General features: G+C 42.6%; 1 protein-coding gene across 1 annotated transcript in view; it reads right to left on the reverse strand.

Annotated features, from left to right (window-relative positions):
• Nucleotides 1–950: 950 nt before the first annotated feature.
• GMDS (GDP-mannose 4,6-dehydratase) overlaps nucleotides 951–17585 on the reverse strand; it is a 369080-nt gene continuing 352445 nt past the window's right edge. The window contains exons 10-11 of the mRNA XM_009279237.1: nucleotides 1971–2039; nucleotides 951–1251 (exon numbers count right to left, since the gene is read on the reverse strand). Of these exons, the coding sequence (XP_009277512.1) occupies nucleotides 1189–1251; nucleotides 1971–2039 (132 nt within the window). The 3' untranslated portion in view covers nucleotides 951–1188. The remainder of the gene's footprint in view (nucleotides 1252–1970; nucleotides 2040–17585) is intronic.

Here is a 17585-nt window from a genome sequence, read left to right on the forward strand (position 1 = left end):
TAACAGGGGTGTCCCCCCCAATACAAAGTAAAAAAAGCAAGAGGGGCACTCGGAGGAGGTGTATCTCCTGTGTACCTCCCCCCTGTGTATCTCGCCCTTTGCTCATTTCGACGCATAAAGCTAAAATGATGGGAGTAATTGGTGGGTGGAAGATCCTAAACCAACGGGAAATGTATGGGCTCGACGACCTCTGGATAACCCGGGTACCTTGGCATGGAAAGTGCAAAAATATTTACTCACCTTGAAGTTTCTATTTTTTTTAAAAGCTTTTTTATTTATTTTGTTTTTATTTCTTAAGTCATCCTTTGAGACGGTTCAAGCTTCTTTTGAGACGGTTCAAGCTCCCGTCTGAGGTCTAATTATAGTAAGCAGGAAGAGGATGGAAGGGGAATGGGTTGATTCCCGGGGGGGGGGGGAATGACAAAAACCAAAACACCCTAAACCCCCAGATCGGGAAGGTGCCGGACAGAAAGGCTTTCTGTGACTCACGCACGCTCTGAAATGAAGATCTGAAAAACGCTTACAAGCCCCCTCTGACTGGTTTGAAAGCGATTCCAGCAATTAGGAATTAATTCGGCATGGTCAAAAGGCGATTTCACTGCAAGTTATATCAAGTTATCCAAACTTTTACAGAGTTCAAGTGGTGGAAATGGGCCGCTGGGGTGGAGGTAAGGCTGCAGGAAAGAAAAACAAGGAGTGTTCAGGAAAGGCAGAAGAGGGGAAGCTGTGGAGCAAGGGCCGGAGGGATGGCGAGCCCACGTTAGCGCCAGAGGTTTGCTGCTGTTGTTGCTGGAGGAGAGGGGAGGCAGGGAACAGGGGCTGCTTTTGTTTTTCAAATGGGAGAAAGTACTAAAAATGTGCTGGAGGTCCTAGGTAATAGAAAGATGAGTGTTAATTACAAAAAGGAAATCGGTGGGCTTGCTGGCCGATCAGTACTTCAGGTACAGTAGCCAGAGCTAGCCCAGGCAGGGCTGACCCTGGCATGATGCGTGGGGTGAGAGGCACCAGGAAGGTGTGGAGGGTGGAGGGGGGGGATAAAACCGGGCTTTCACGCACAGGCAGGCCAGCAATAAAACCATCACGGGGAGGGGCGGCCATCCACCCTTGCCGCGGCAACTCATGGCGGTGCTGGCCATAGGGTGCGCCCCCGGCATGGGTCCCGCGGTGCCCGCCGGGCCCAGCCAGGGCTCAGGCATTGGGGTTGTTCTTCATGAGCTCCACGTCGGCGTCCACCATCTCCCTCACCAGCTCCTGCGAGAAGGGAGAGAGACAGGTGAGGGCCCCAGCACGGGGGATGAACAGGCAAGGCAGCATGTCGGGAGCGCCCCGGAGCACGATGAGCCCCCCGGCCCCCCGCAGCAGGACAAGGAGGGGATGGGGCTTTTGCTGGGCTCTTCCCACAGTGGCCCTGGACCTGGCCCTGTCACAGGGGCACCGGGGCTCCCTGGAAACCGGCTTGTTCAAGTCATGGCCTGCGTCTCCCTGCTGGCACCCCTGTGCAAGCACCCGCTCTTTTCCAAAATGTTGGTATCTGCCGGGCCCTTTCCAGGGCGGGTAGGCAGAGTCACCGGGGATGCCGCGTGCTGCCATGGTGCCTGCTGTCTTCAGAGCACGAGCAGCAGCCCAGGGGGGGGTCACCGAAAATGGGATTTCTCAGTGTGCCCGAGTCACTCTACAGAAAGGTCCCACCCTCCCTTCCCCTCCCCGTGGATTGCTTTTACAGGACATGAACACCCGGCAGGTACAAAGCATGCCAGAAAGGCCACTCACATCAAACGTGACTCTCGGCTTCCAGTTCAGCTTTTCTCTGGCTTTGGTACAGTCCCCTTGCAGAAAATCCTGCGGAAAAGAAGAGAGAGGCGCTGCTTAAAATACAGCATCCACCTTCCCCACCTCGGTGGCCTCTGTGGATTGCTTTTACAGGACATGAACACCTGGCAGGTACAAAGCATGCCAGAAAGGCCACTCACATCAAACGTGACTCTCGGCTTCCAGTTCAGCTTTTGTCTGGCTTTGGTACAGTCCCCTTGCAGAAAATCCTGCGGAAAAGAAGAGAGAGGCGCTGCTTAAAATACAGCATCCACCTTCCCCACCTCGGTGGCCTCCCTGTTGCTCGCGCTTCCCCGTGAGCCGAGCGCGGCCGGAGCCCCCGTCGGACTCTTCCGAGGACAAAATTTTTCTCTTTAAGATGCAATTTCAGTGGAAGCTCATATGCCTATAAATCACCAGGAGGCAGCATCCTTTCACCAGGCTATTTCAGACCAAAAGAGTTATTCTTTGTTTTCCTGTGTGCGCAGGGTTTGAACTCTAGTCTTAACGGCTGTATAATGGTGAACATTTTATAAGAAGTTGTCATACGTCTTAGTCATGCTATTGAATGAGCCATTTGAAATTCTTTTTTCCCCCATTTGTTTAAATAATGTAAATCACAAAGCAAACATGACAACTATTCTCTTTCAAATAAAAACGTGATCACAGACAGATGATGCTGAAAGACTGTTACGAATATGGGTAACCACATGCAGCAGTAGTAAACACCCAGCTTTTGAACGCTTAGATCTTTTTTTCTAAAGTATTTTGAGCATCCACATGGAAAGAAAAGTCTTAATAATCTCATAAATGAAATTACCTTGAAACCATGACAGAAACCAAGACGTCGGTCATATTCACCTTACCGTTCAAGTATTCTTAAAAGTGCTACCACGCCAAAACAATCCCTCAACCAGTCATCAAAAATAACATAACAAAATTAAACAAAGAAAACAGCTCCTTTGACTGCATTTCTATTTGAATGAAAAAACTGACTGCATCTTCCTTTAAAATTCGAATACTGTTTAAATAGTTAGATTTTTCCAACTGTATGTGTTGATTTAATAAAATACATAATCTCTCCTCACAAGCTTCATTTCTCTGTAGCAGTAAATACTAAAATTATATCTGTCTAGGTTTAAAGAAAACCAAACAAAACCAACTTTGTTAGAGAACACCAAGGCTAAGGCTGAATTCTGCTCTTGCATTTGACTTTATGGTGGTAACACAGCAGGCTTTCCAGAAAAATGCATGGACTGCCTTTCTTCTCCCTCTTCCACTCTCTGACCAGCGGTGGAGCCAACGAGCATTTTCTGGCTGTAGTTTTTTTTAACTGTGCTGCCCGCACACTACATTTTTCAGATGCTATCTTTTGTGCCTGTGTGGTTCAGGTCATGTTAACTTCCAAAATCACCTCATCCTGTGCAGTAAAATGTAGGAAATTCTTCTTCATAATTGTGCTCCAGAAAGCTAGACAGCTTGCTTCCAGGAGCAGAGGAAATCCACCAAAGGAAATATTGCACCGAAGAAGGGGATGTGGAACAAACACGTCTGCAGAGACTATTCCAGGCAGCATTTTTACTAGTTCAATCTTCAGGCTAAAACCATTTCAGCCTGCCTTCAGAAAAGAGTAAACAGACGGATCAGAACAAAATGATACGAAAATAAAAAATGCCGTGATTTCCTTAAATTAGACTAAATGATTTCCTACTGCAGCCCTATAATGGGTTTTTAGAAACTGCAGCAGACATTTGAGGCCAAGTCATGCAAAACCACATCAACTTGAGGGATCCCCTGGAGGGTCATGTGAATATGGATTGCAAAATCTGGTTTGAAATGGGAAAGACGCCCACTAACTTTGATAAAATTTGGATCAGACTCTAACGTGCTCGTGAAGGTATGCCTTTTATCTGGAGTTTGGTTTAATTTACATTATATACGTGTGTATATATGTGCCTGGAAACAAGGAAATCCTTCTTAAAATAATAATTTCAGTATATAAACAATTGCTTTTTATTCAGTCCTAATTCAAGCCATTAGCTAGAAGTGAAGGGTTTTAATACCACCTAGTTTTAAGTCATAAAAGCCGTATCATAAAACTTAGAGTTTCATTTTTATAAATGCTGTGTAAGCAATAATTTTACATCCACAATCTTTATATCAAAAACATCCTTTGAAACCGAGCCTTATCTAGGATACTGGCTTCCCATTTGAAAAAAAAATGGACCAGGAAGAACACAACAAATTGCCATCGCCTGCTGTATGTAGCTGCATTCTGCTTTTGAACAGCTTGGGAGCAGTCTTTTAACTTTCTTGGACAAATGCTTTTTGTTAAAACAGTTTATCTAAAAAAATACTTTACCTAATTCCAGTCCTTCATTCAAAAACATAAACACTCAGCTGCTGAATAGGACAAAATAAGGTTGGAGGGAAGTTGCAAATCAGTAAAAGTGAAGTTATTTGCAGTGCTGGATTATACATAGAGATAACACAAACAACTAGTGTATAAAAAAATTTAAATATTAAAAAAAAAGTATTTTTCCTAAAAGTTCACATGCAAAGTATTTTTCCTTTAAAAGTTCACATGCTTTAACAATGATGCAGTAAAGGTATTATGGCATAATCTGTGAGAAAAAAAAAGATTTAATATATATGATAATACAAATTCCTCAGCTGACTTAGGTTAAAAGATTTTAAATGGCTCTCCTGAAGAAGTTTGTGTACTTTTGAGAAACACTACTTTGTACATAGATATACTTGAAAATAGCGTTACGGACAAAATGTCTCCTAGGCACTTTTTAAAAAGTTCTCTTACAGAAGTTACTAGGTACAGAGATCAAATGAAACCATAATATTAACACCATATTACATCTAAATTCAAGGTTTGATTGTATTCTTATTAGTCAAAGTTTCAACACTGAATGGAAACGATGACTGGAACAAAGCTACTCCTGATTAAAGGATTGTATTGCAGTCATGTTTCCTGTATTTTTCTACAAGTAGCTCATAATATGAAAACAATAAGGTAATTACAATAAAATAAGAATATTAAAAAAAGCTTCTCTTGGAACAGAATGACTGCTTGTTTATATTATTCAAGTCTTTTACTGAAACCAGAGATGCATCTGTCAGGCTTCCAAAAGGAAAAAAATCCACAACCCCAAAAAACCTCTGGCGTGCCGATCATTAAAGTGTATTGATTTTTCAGTGTCAGAGCTTCACTTTCTGGAGGTACAACCAGATCAGAAAGGAAAGAAAGAAGAGGTGAGGTTCCACTGGAGAAAACCCGGATTTTTTGGGGGGTGGGTGGGATGGGGGGTTAAAAACAGGTGCTGCTGCTGAATTTAAACTGCCCAGCGTCCGTATTCCTGATGGAAAGGCACCTGATGAAATGACACGACTTCATGTTTTGTATTCCTGCAGGATAACTTTTTTCTGTGGCGTTGTGCTTTACATACTGACAGGAGAACAAAGCTCTCTGACTCCGTGAAAACCATGAGGATTTAGATACTGAGCTGAGAGTCTGCAAACTTGAAAACACTGATTAAGGCTTTCTGTTGTTTTTACAGTACTCAGATCATGAACATAAAATTAAGTCTTTGCTTTTAGTTATCCATTTTGGGAGGAACAAGCCCTTATTTCCCATGTAAATACAGTTAACGTAAGTGAATAGTAATGACAAGTTTTATCTGCAAGCTAAGAGTCGGAAACAACATCCAGGTAAATATTTAAAGGGAAGGAAGATGGAAAAGACAGCAGTCAAATTCTCTGTTGCCATTTAATATGAATAAACTCTCCTACGGCTTTATATGCACCTCACAGTTATGTGACTGCCTCTCGGAGAAAAGAACGCATTTATCCGATGTGAGTTTTTCTGTTTTACCTTTTCTGTAAATGAGGCTGTGTAACTGCGTAGAAAATACCCCATTATTACTAAATGTGATTTTATGATTAGTCAGTTTTATTGTCCAAATGCACACACACAAATACATACAGATAAGCAGAGAGAAATTTGTTACGCAATGCAGTAAGGCATTTTTAAATTTGGTTTTAAAACCATGAGACAAAAATGTAAAATATTTTAATGTAAATATCACATTTCCCAAGCTCTTGTTCTGAGTGTCATCACGACTCCTATTTTGACTCGCGCAGTGATTGATCTGGTTTCACTGTGCAATGTATCACTGTCTCATTCAATTAACTTTAACTGAAAATTTAAAGCCTCAAGACAATGTGAGAAAAAGGAGATAGCGTGGCCTGAAAGAAGGCCAAGGCTTCCTTTATTACTACAGCTCAGCTGATTCCCTTCAAAATGTGCCTTCACTGAAGCCAGCGCTGAGCGCCAGCTTTTGCTCTCTCTTACAGCAGAATAAAACTGAGATCAAGTCCTCAGTAGAACACCTGCGATGGAATTGTGCCCAGCTTCGCTCGCTGCAGCAGAGACAAGGCTTTACCTCTAAAAATAAGCAGACTTGATCTAAGCACACAACAGTTTTACTGCATCTGAAAAGCGGCCAGGGTTACGTTCACAATCAGCACGACCGCTTGGAAGATGATTTGTTACATCAGAGCTCCCATAAGCAAAGAGCACAGACCCAGCTCGGTGGAGGCTCTGGCTTGCATGTTTAGTCTTGCACTCTTTTGCTCGAGAAGTTTTGTCAGGAAGGATTTCAAGAGTCTAGGGGCCAAAGTTTCCTGCAAACCCTGCTTGTGTTTTGTTTTCCGTATTTCCTTCTTAAAACCCTCGCCTTTCAGCTTTAACTCATCCCATTAAAAGAAAATTAGCTACTTAATAAGACAACATTAGCTTGCAGTTTTGCGTTTTCACCATTATCATAGAATAGTTTGGGTTGGAAGGGACCTCTAAAGGTCATCTAGTCCAACCCCCCTGCAGTGAGCAGGGACATCTTCAACTAGATCAGGTTGCTCAGAGCCCCGTCCAACCTGACCTTGAACGTTTCCAGGGATGGGGCATCCACCACCTCTCTGGGAAACCTGTTCCAATCTTTCACCACCCTCAGCGTAAAAAATGTCTTCCTTATATCTAGTCTGAATCTACCCTCTTTTAGTTTAAAGCCATTCCCCCTTGTCCTATCGCAACAGGCCCTGCTAAAAAGTTATATCTCAGTAATGTATATATCAAAGTTTATCTTATGAAATAGTCTCCCTTTTTGTGCACTTTCTGGAGCATTTTTCATAGCAATTTTTAATGAGGGTTCACATAGCACATCTCAGTAGTAACATCAGCCCCACAGTATATATGGGTATCTGCTGCAGCTCATTGCTCAGAGAACAGCCTTGTTAAAGTGTTTGTTGCAAATAGTCAGGAGACTGCATGTATTGCCTACTAGGCAGTTCTTCTACCATCACCCTTATCCCCCATTCCCTAGTGTTCTCCTGCACTTGCCACCAGGCCCGGGGATGTCGGGTCTTAACCCAGATGCAACGTTGGAGAGCAGTTTCTGTGACTTCAGCTGAGCTATTCCTTGTGCACTCTGTTAAGAAAAGTAGTAACATCTCACTAAACCGGAGCTGTAGAGCCTGTAAACACGCACCTTGCTGGTGCAAAATTCAATGCATGGTTCAGCTAAGCTCGGATCAAACCCCAGAAGGAGTCACAGTAGTAAGCACTGTGTCTGCTGTGCACTGCTTCGTAAGTACTTCTGGAGATCCACGAGGCAGAGAGCTCTGGCTTGATTTCTTTGCAAAGGGTAGTGTTTGTTATAATAGCTATAGTAACGGGGAAAAAAACCCAGTATAATTATAAAGCAAGAGACTCCTATCTCCACAGTAAATATGAGGAGACTGAAGATAAAACATATCAATGAGCAAAGGCCAAGCCTAACGAGGAACACAGTAAACATCTTCAGGAATTCAAGACGAGCCGTAATGTGTCGTCGCTCAGTTTTCATTTTTTCTTTCCACTGTTCTTAGAAAAGCAAAGTTGTGGAGCAGTTAGGGTACCAGGGGAATAGAAGAATGCCAGTGAATTTGGTTCCTGATCTAAATTTGTTTTAATGCAGCATGAACAGACTGCTTTCCACTCTTGGGTCAGCAGTCTTTTGCAGAAAGACAGTATTGTTTGCAAAGAACCACAGGAAAAGGCAAAAGGCAAAAGCAACCAATAGGCTGAAACTCACGTATAACTAAATGCCGTTTAAAATAAGAGGCATAATGTTTTTTTCCCCTAGCATGTTTTCCTATGCAAATCCCCTCCCTATTCAGAAAGCTCCATTTTTACTAAAACCATGTCGAGAGGGAAGGGGAGGGGGAAGAACGACTTGAGGAAAGGGCTGATTCTGCGCGGCGCTGAGCCCCTGCACATCTGATGGACCTCGGCAGGCTGTGAGTGCCGGGCACCTTTAGGGTAAGGTCTTATCTTGGGACTCCACTGTACTCCAGCAATAAGGTGTCGACACAAGCCGCACGGTCAATAAAACGTGAGCACAGCCTTCGCTTTTCCGCCAGGAGCCAGGGGCTGTAGAACAGCGGCTTTATCTTATCGGTTTGATAATCTTTAATTTGACCAGCTTCCAAAGGGTTAAGGCAAATGAACTCAGAGCAGCAATAAACATTAAGGTGATAATAACAGTAATGGAGCTCCTCTCCCTCCTCCTCCTCCTCCTCCCCCCCTCCCTCCCCTGCACCGTTTCCACTTCGCTGCTGCCTATCAGCCCAAACCGAAGCTGAAGCCAGACCTCTCTTTCAATGACAGGGGGTGATAAGAGACGCGAAGAAAACAGCAAGCTGTCTGGTCTGCTCAGGAAGTCGGGGACGGGTGGTATTGTCCATCAGCCGGGCCACGCGGCGGCCGGAGGCCGGGAACAATGCTCCGCTCCGGGGAAATGGGCTCACTCAGCGCCGGCCTTGGCAGCCCCACCGACATCGCAGATAAAATGGCGAAGCAGGGGGAGCTGGCCCCGGCTGCCTCGGGAGCCTTGTTGCTGGACCCTAATCGCTTTGAGGGAGGCGGTGCCCCGGTTAACCGAGGAGAGGCCGCAGCCCACGCGCGTCCCCGGGAGGAGAGCATGTGCAGACCTCAGCCGTGGTGCGAGCGCCAGCTGAGCTGCAGGCACAAGAGCCCCTCGCAGGGCTGAGCATTACTCAGATCTGTCCATTTGCCAAGTGAAGCCTGAGAAAACGTCTTGGCCAGTGCCGTCCCTCGAGCCAGATAAAATTCCTCTGGAATTACAGCCCGATATCCCTGAAGCCAGTGCTGAATTTCAGTCGCTTTGTATCCGGAGCTGAGCTCGCTCATCAGGAGCCATCCCGCACAGGGATCGGTGTAGCTCTGCGCCAGGGCATCCCGCAGCAAACTGGGCCATGGGTGCTTTTCAGGATCCCAGACGTGAGGCAGGCTGAAGGGTGTTCCCCCCGCAGCAGGGAAAGCCCCGCTGCTGGCTGCGGTGAGGCAGGTGCTTCCCTCCCCTCTTGGTTTGCCCTGAGGCCCAGCTCTGCCTCCCTGGGAAGGCCTGGAAGGAGTTCCCCAGCTTGGATGCAAGTGTAATTGTAACCTCAGCTCACGGCTCTGCAGAACGCCAAAGAATGGCGAGATCGTTTCTAGTTTACAGGAATGTCTCTGCTGAAAAAGCAGGGAACTTCTGGAGGAGAGGAAGATCAATCCCACACCGTTTGCCATGTACAGACCATAATTATGATAGTTCAGGTGTTAGCCCTGGACTCATAAACACTTCCTTCCTGATATGGCATACCCATTCATCCAAACGCACATATCACAGCTAAAAATCTTTAGCATGTTTGCTAAAACGCAAACTAATACTTAAATGCTATATGTTATTATGAACCAAACTAAGCTTTTCCAACTCTTCTAACAAAATAGAATCGCTCTTCGTCAATGCTGGTTAAAGGTGGTACCGCTCCCGTTGGCCATCACCACCCTGTAGCCTGGCTGCTGATAGGAAATGATGTGTGAGTCACCCCTTGTGTGCTTCAGGCTAACCTGCGCATAAAGAGGTGTCCGAATAACCTGGATTTTGCACGACGTTTGTGCATTTTCTTTTCCCATCAGAGGTTTTGGGGAGGTTGTATGCAAGCACGTTTCTTCAGGCTCCCTGGCCAGATGGTAGAAAGAACACCCATGTGTCACCTTCACATCACTAAAACACCAAGACCCTGTGAAGGATGAACCTCTTTCATATGGAGTGGAGATCAGCTGCGGTATAGGAAAAGAACAGCCTTCTCTTTTCACTGGTACCTCCAAGTCCTGCTTTTGTTCACTATTAAACGTGTTTACCTCTTGCTTCACCGCGGCCTGTTGTCTACTCTGACAACAGTTTTTATGGGAAGAGTAGATAAGCATGTCTTCATCATACGTGGTTTTACTGCCACGCACAGTACCTATTTAGGCAAGAGCATGGTATGTTTTAAAATTATTAAATGCAATTCTCACAAATTTTTTAATCAACTCTGATTATTTTTCTCATCGCTCCCTTTTCTTCATGTTTTTTGCAGACATCAGGAAATCACTCTCTGAAGCTCCTTGATTTCAGTGGGGTTTATTGTGCAGTAACGGCTACATTTCTTACTGGAAATGGAATATGGCCCCTAGGGTTAGCTATCTTCGCTGACTGACATGGCAAGATGAATAGGAAAACTGATAACGCCAGAAATCCATGCTGCAAGGCTACTTAGTTTCTTCTCTTCTTCCACTAAAAAATACTTCAGTTATAACAACTTACATTGGAAATGTTAATAGGTTTAGTCATCATTGCTAGTCAAATACCAAATGATAATCAACAAAACAATAAACATTAGGACAGTGAACTTGTATTCTACCTATAGATATTTACCTATCCACCTTTAGAGCATTAAGCAGCAATTTAATGAATGCAGGTCTATGATTAGTGGGATATTACTACTCCATAGGATGAATTCTTTATCTTGTACAGGATACATTGTTTTTGGCGATTTTACTACCCCTATGGATATTCACATCTCTGAAAAAATCAAGGCATTTGTTATGTTAACATCAAAATGATAATATTAAAAAAAAAAAATTGGAAGGGTGTGCTGTTACTTTTGCCCTAATAAAAATCCTAATTTACTCAGAACATCATTTTTCACCTAAAAAGCGTGTCATTGGAAAGTTCTAACTCACCCGTAACCAGCAATTGCTGTCTTTGCCCTGCGTTCAGTGCTCACCTCACTACTCCGAAGGCTTGGCTGTGACTCGGGTTGGGCAGGAGAGATGACACTCCCTTCCTTACCGGTTATATTGATATATAAACCTCTGCCCCCCTGAAGCTTGTGGTAAGACTCGGGGGGAAAAGGACAGTGAGGGGATGGATACTTCTCTCTTCCTGTCTTCCTCCCTGATACGGATTAACTAGTACAAAAGAGTTAGCATGGAGGATGGTTAGTCATTTCTCACTGTTTGAAAAACAGTTGTAAAATACTCCCTCCCTGCAGTATGGGGGATGAAGAGAGGAGCTGCCACTTCTCCGGGCAAAGCAGCTACGTACTGCCTTTTACTGCTGGCTGGCTTTTTAGAAGCAGCCTCCCTCTACGCGGCCATAAACCTGACCTAATTTATGGGACGCATCACCTTCCCCCTCCCCCCTCACTGCATTCCAATTTCTCACTAAAACACCCATCCCATTTGAAAACCCTTTTCAAGACACAGTATACGGAAAGAATTTAAGCTGTGAAAGGCTTAAAGGGAGCTCATGAGCTGAGGCTTTGTTACCCAAGGAAAAAAAAAAAAATCCATTTCAAACACAGTATATGGAAGGGTCTCAGGACGGGATACCATGGGGCTCCTGTCTGCAAAAGTGAAGCTATCCTTGCCCGAACACCTCTGGTTACAAAGCAAGCGATGGTCCACAAAAGGGTTAAAATAAAACAAGGTAGGATAATTTCTGATTCTGAGTACGTCCCAAATGTATTCTCCAGCGTGCTTGACAGAGAAGGAAGTCCAAGCAGTGGCCTTTCACATGACATCATAAAAGCCTAATTTATCACCAGCCACCAAACATCTAGAAAATCATAACATCCTTTCAGGAAAACCATGTGCAAAATAATCAGATTTACTTTGATGAAAGCTTTAGTGCTTGAGTCCAAGTAGGACACTACAAAGAATAACCCTTTGCAGGTACTGGCATACAACAAAGCAGGTCACATTTAATGTTGCAAACTCACGCTTTATCCATTAAATGGCTTATGCATTTCCTGCCCATAAACAAACATATTTCTATTCTGCATGTGTGTTCAACCAAGACTGCTAAGATAAAACACTGGTCACTGGTAAGTCCAGGCAAGGTAGCCAGCTGAATATTTCCTTTACAGATGAAAAGCATGCTATTGCTGCAAATAAAGGCATTGTGCTCCCCACTCCCTTGTCTCACAGTCCCTTGCAAGTGTGTTAGGGATGTGGGCTGAGTATTGCCACAGCATCTCACAGCTTTTGAAAGGATAAAGCCCTCCCAGCAGACTCAGCATCATGGCTACGCTGAACCGAGGGGTGCATTCCGCCTGACAACCTCCAAAACACTTTGCAAAAGACACTCCCCTCTGTCTATCCAAGGCTCTCGCTGTTCTGGCTCTACTGCATCATCATTTTTTGGTGGCCCGTGTAACCTGACTGTCTTGATGGAAAAACACCGCTCATCAAGCAGTATACCTCCGTAAAATCAATTGGTTTCACATTTGCAAATGAAATCAAACAAGTCTGCTTTTTGTGTTGATTAGGTAGACAAAACAGACCGCAAAGCAATTAATGAATGGCTACAAATATCAGCTACATGGCGTTCAAGATTTTTTTTGTCCGTGATGTAAGTTGGTTGGTGTGTATTTAAAGACGCACAGATTCCAATAGCCATTCAGTTCACTGATCCTGCTGCTTAATTATCTGGCCCTTAGGCTCCTGCTGGTCAATGGCCACAGGTTCTTCTGGTCTGACTGGAAAAATAACCGGATTTTCCACACCATTCTTGGTAGTTTGTTGTTGCATGTTGTCTGATCTTGGTTAATAAAAATAACTTCCTATTACATTTCCTGCACAGGAAAGACTGGGGGAAAAAAAAAATCATAGTTTTTCCTATTCTATCTTTCACTTTCTCTCAGAGCAGACATCCAACCCACCACAAAATCTTCCAAGAAATCAATAAAATTAATACAAACATTTTATTTTAAAGATCAGTATTTTGTTCTCTTCCATCCTTCCCTTTCCTTGGTATTTAATTTCTCTCACTTTCCTTGTTGTTTAAATCTTTCCCATGTTTTGGCTAACTTATTTTCCTGTGAAGTCCCATTTATCTCTTTTTATTGTAAGACATTTTTCTTTCCTAAGTTGATATCTCTCCCAATCTCTCTCTTTCACTCAAGCTCCTCCTATTTCTCTTTTAAGTATCATTCTCCTGTTCCTCACAAACATCCTCTTAAACCTGGCCTTACTTCCCCATCTCTCCTTCACCCTCAAAATATGTCACCTCACACTGAGATTTTGTTCTCTTCTCCTCATTCCTGCTATAGTGATCTTCTCACTTGAATATTTTTCCATTTTTCCCCCCAGGTATTCTCTATGTATCCTCACAGACTTGTTCCTTTTTGTTTTCCAGTCCATCACATAACAGTGCCAGCTTTCTCTTCACTCAGGTTCTAAATTTTGTGTAGAATATATCAGGGTTTGGGAGACAATTTATATTACCACTAACACAGCAGAGGTTTGCTAACAGGGCTGAAACTATGTTGAAATAAGTTTTAAAAAAGCAAAAAGATCTCCTAAAGCTTACAGTGCCAGTTTCAGTAGGGGTAAAAAGCAGATTCATTTACTGCTATTACTGTTCACAGTAGCTGCCTATAAAATGCCACAGATTTGGCAGTGCGTTCACCATATATACTTTAAAAGCGTGCATAATACGCTCTGTTTCTTTCTGAAGCATCATCAAATGCAAATACCACTTCTTGAAACCTGTCCTCTCAATGACCTTCTTCTCTTAAACACTTTCAATTAAACAAGAAAGGAATTTTTGATCTGTTACCAAAAAATTCTTCATTATTTCGCCCTGCAGCAGTCAAATATGAAAGAGCATTAGAGAAGTAAACCAGCATTTTCTAATGGTCCTGCCCTACTTACCAAACCTCCTTTAGTTCCACAATTAAAAAGCAACAAACTACTCAGACATACAGAGCAGTAGGCATGGGCTCGGAATGCTCCAACGCTTTCACCTGTATAACGTTTAAAATGCGAGATGCTTCATCCATCACTTTTATTCTTTTACAAGGAAAGTGTCTCTTGAGACCATTCACGCAGGAATCGTCTGTTGCCAAGTTTCAATATGAAAGACAGAGCTGTTCCTCAGACAAGCGATCCTATTTTTCATTCACGTTTTGGCAGGGCAGAGATGCCAGGTAAGGGTCCCATCATACATTGCACAAACACGGAAATGGCAGCCCTTTCTCTGAAAATCTATCAGAGTCAAATATCACCTCCTGGAACAGTCTGTTAGAATTCATCTACAGCTCGCATCTCTTTTCCAGTGCAGGTCACCAATAAACCTTATGGCTTGGTTTACTTTGTTTGATGTATTCCAACGTAACGGGCAATACGTATGAACACATAAAGCCATGAATGACAGAATTGTCATGTATTACTGAGAATCTAAAAAGCAGCTGAAGAAAGCTAGATAAACATCTTGGCAGCTTCATTCCACTTGTAACCTGAGCAAGACTTCAGCTAGATGTAATACCATTTAGACAAAATAGAACTTCTTCACAGCAGCACTACGATGACTATGAAGGACCACCAGAGAAGAAAGATACAGATTTTATATAATTAAGCAGTAGTAATGCCGTTACAATGGCAAGAAAGCACCGTCACCCCCATTTTACAAAGCTGGGAGGCAGGATGATTTAGGGACTTGACCAACACCTTGGAATGAGAGGGAGAAGCAAGAAGAGAACCCAGGCTGTACCCCACCACTTCCCTCTGATACATAGCTTACTACAGATAAAACAGCTGAAGCATTCACATCACAGTGCATCTGGCATAATTTGCCCTGAATAAGTCTTTGCCGTTGATTTGTAGCGAGCAGCCCCCCGGCAGCGAACTGCTCCAAGGATGAGTGGACATACAGCACCTTGATGCAGCAGGTGACTTATTTAACCACATATTTCTTGTTTGTCGAAAGTTTCACTTCTATTTCTGCCCCTGGATTTTCTTTTATAGCTTCTTTCACATAAAAATCAAATACTCACCCTAGTAATATTAAAAAATTATCATCGCTTGCTCAACTTTTCCCCTCCAGGCCCCTATTATTGACTTGGGAGTAACAGAACTCATGAGTTTATTCATTTGTCTTCTGTGCTCTGAAGACTTAATTTTCATCTTTTCAAAGATTTTCTCTACGTATAAAAGGTCAGAGCAAAAACTTAACATGTCAAAAAGTTGAGATTTGTGTAATCACAGGATGCCAGAACTTTCTGCTTTATGAAAACAAACAAACAAAATGGATAATATGATATTAATTACAGGACTGCAAAGGTTGGCAACACAGAACAGGAATTTATTTCACTTCACTGTCATTCAGGCAGGGATTCACTCTGTCATTTGCAAGGAAGGACCCTGCAGTGCACTGATGCTGCAGCCTACAGTAGAACGCTTTCCTTTTCCCCTGATTTCATTTTTACTCCAAAAGACATCAGACTTCATCAAAACTTTTTAGAAGTGCATCATTCCATGCATTTAAAAATAATAAAAAAAAGAAATATAAAAGCATTCAAACTTATCACAAAAGCTGCTCAAAACTTTATAAACTTTTGCCAAAGTATCCACAAATTAATAATTAAATCTCCACTTACTATTAGAAAAGTATCAGAAAAGACTTCACGTCCTGCTGATGTAGTACTACCTGTTCAACAGTGCTACCCACATCTCACTGCAGTAGCACACAACTGAAGCATGAAACAACCAAAAGCTTTAGTAACCAGAAAACCCCAAAACAAAATGATACTACAGCTTCTAAATGAGCTTCACAATACATTGGCACACAGTATAGGGCAGAACTGCTAATTTCTGTGGTCTTGAGGTTTGATTTGAAAATACAAAGACCAAAATTGTTCACTGAGATTAAAAAAAAAAAAAAAAAAAAAAAAATCATACTAACCTAGATGGACTGTCTGGCAGTTTACACTAAAAAGACCCACATAAACCAATTTATCTTTTTAAACTAAAACTATATATTTTAACAGCATATACTGCAGTAAAGTCCCATGAACTTACTATTCCATACAGGGAGTGAACTGAGAGAGCTCTGACTTTTCATAGCATCTTTTGGCATTGTTTATATTTAAATAATAACAGTCAGAAGCATTTTCATCAACATGAAAAAGAAGTTCAGATCTAATCAAGAGACAGCACTGTCTCCTGACACTGCCTGCTCTATGCTTGCTTGAGCACGTAGGCAGCAGCTGGCACTTCCACGGCGTGATCATTACTATTGCTCTTCAAATTACGCCTGTCATACAGGTTAGGAAAACATGAGTAATTAAACATAAACAGCATAATAAAATAATAGTAAGAAAAAAATTAATAATCATCCAAAAGAGTGTTTGGGGCACCTCCCTAAACCACCTTGGATTTCTGCCCCTTCTGCTCAGACAGTTTTCCTCTGTGTACTTTTTAATTATTTCCTTCATGAGTCCTTTAAGGCAAAGAAGTTTGTAGAGGCAGGAAAAAAACACGTATTAGAACTGATGAGAACAGTGATATGCAAAAAAGAGAAATGCCAATTAAGTATTCTCTGAACTGCTGCAGCCTGATTTTGAATCGCTTATGGCAAAGATGCCTCACTATGACACCGCTAGTTCAAGATGCGTGTATTTTAAATGCAAAATTTCAGAAGCTGCTTGTTCCTTATTTGAACCATGCACTACAGCTGGGCACTGGGTGCAGTATTTCTCTTCTGGCTCATCAGCTCATTATGTTCAGTATTTAAACCATATGCAGGTCAATGCAGAAATTCTGCAGTCCTGCAGCCCCAGCAGTACATGTGGATGTATGCCGCCTCCTGCTCGAATAATCAACAACCAAACTCATTCCTAGCTCAGTTCTCTTACAAAAACAGCATAAAACAACACAGCAATAAAGACTGAGACTTTGGACCATGTTATTAACAGTCTAAAGCAGGTTGTTGCAGTCTATTTTTGTGCACATGGTTACTGGAACTGAGCATGCAATTCTGGTAATTGCATACAAAAATGACGAGCTACATGAGTAACGGGACATTTGCCATCTGCAATTATTACTGTGTAGGAACTGCATGAAATGTGTGATCCTTCCTGTTAGCAGACATGCAAATATTAGGTAAAACGAGCATCGTTTTCAGCTGCTTTACATCAAGAATAGTTGTTCACGTATCTAACCAAAAGGTGCAACCGACTCGATTTACTCCTACTTGGTCCGTGTTTTGCATGGGTATGAATTAAACAAAGTACTATGTAGGGGAGACTCGTGCCTGTCTACATAAGAAGAAAAATAAGTGCACCAACATACATAATGTTTAACACATTCAAATCCACATATTAAAAGCACATTTAGAGATGATTCTTGTTCTCATTGGGTAATTTTTGCTCAGGTGTGTGCCTTAAGTTATGTATTTTCATACAAACTTCAGCACCTCTCTGAAATAAAGCTCTTCTTCCCACAAATCTAAGTGCTTCACTTTGTATATTCAAGATCGAAATTGTTTAGCTTACCACGTCAGTGGTGCTAACTTGTGTACTAAAAGTACGCCAGCAATTCAATACACCTGCTCAAG

The sequence above is a fragment of the Aptenodytes forsteri genome, unplaced genomic scaffold (assembly GCF_000699145.1).
Source record: "Aptenodytes forsteri isolate BGI_AS27 unplaced genomic scaffold, ASM69914v1 Scaffold81, whole genome shotgun sequence".
Taxonomy (NCBI): domain Eukaryota; kingdom Metazoa; phylum Chordata; class Aves; order Sphenisciformes; family Spheniscidae; genus Aptenodytes; species Aptenodytes forsteri.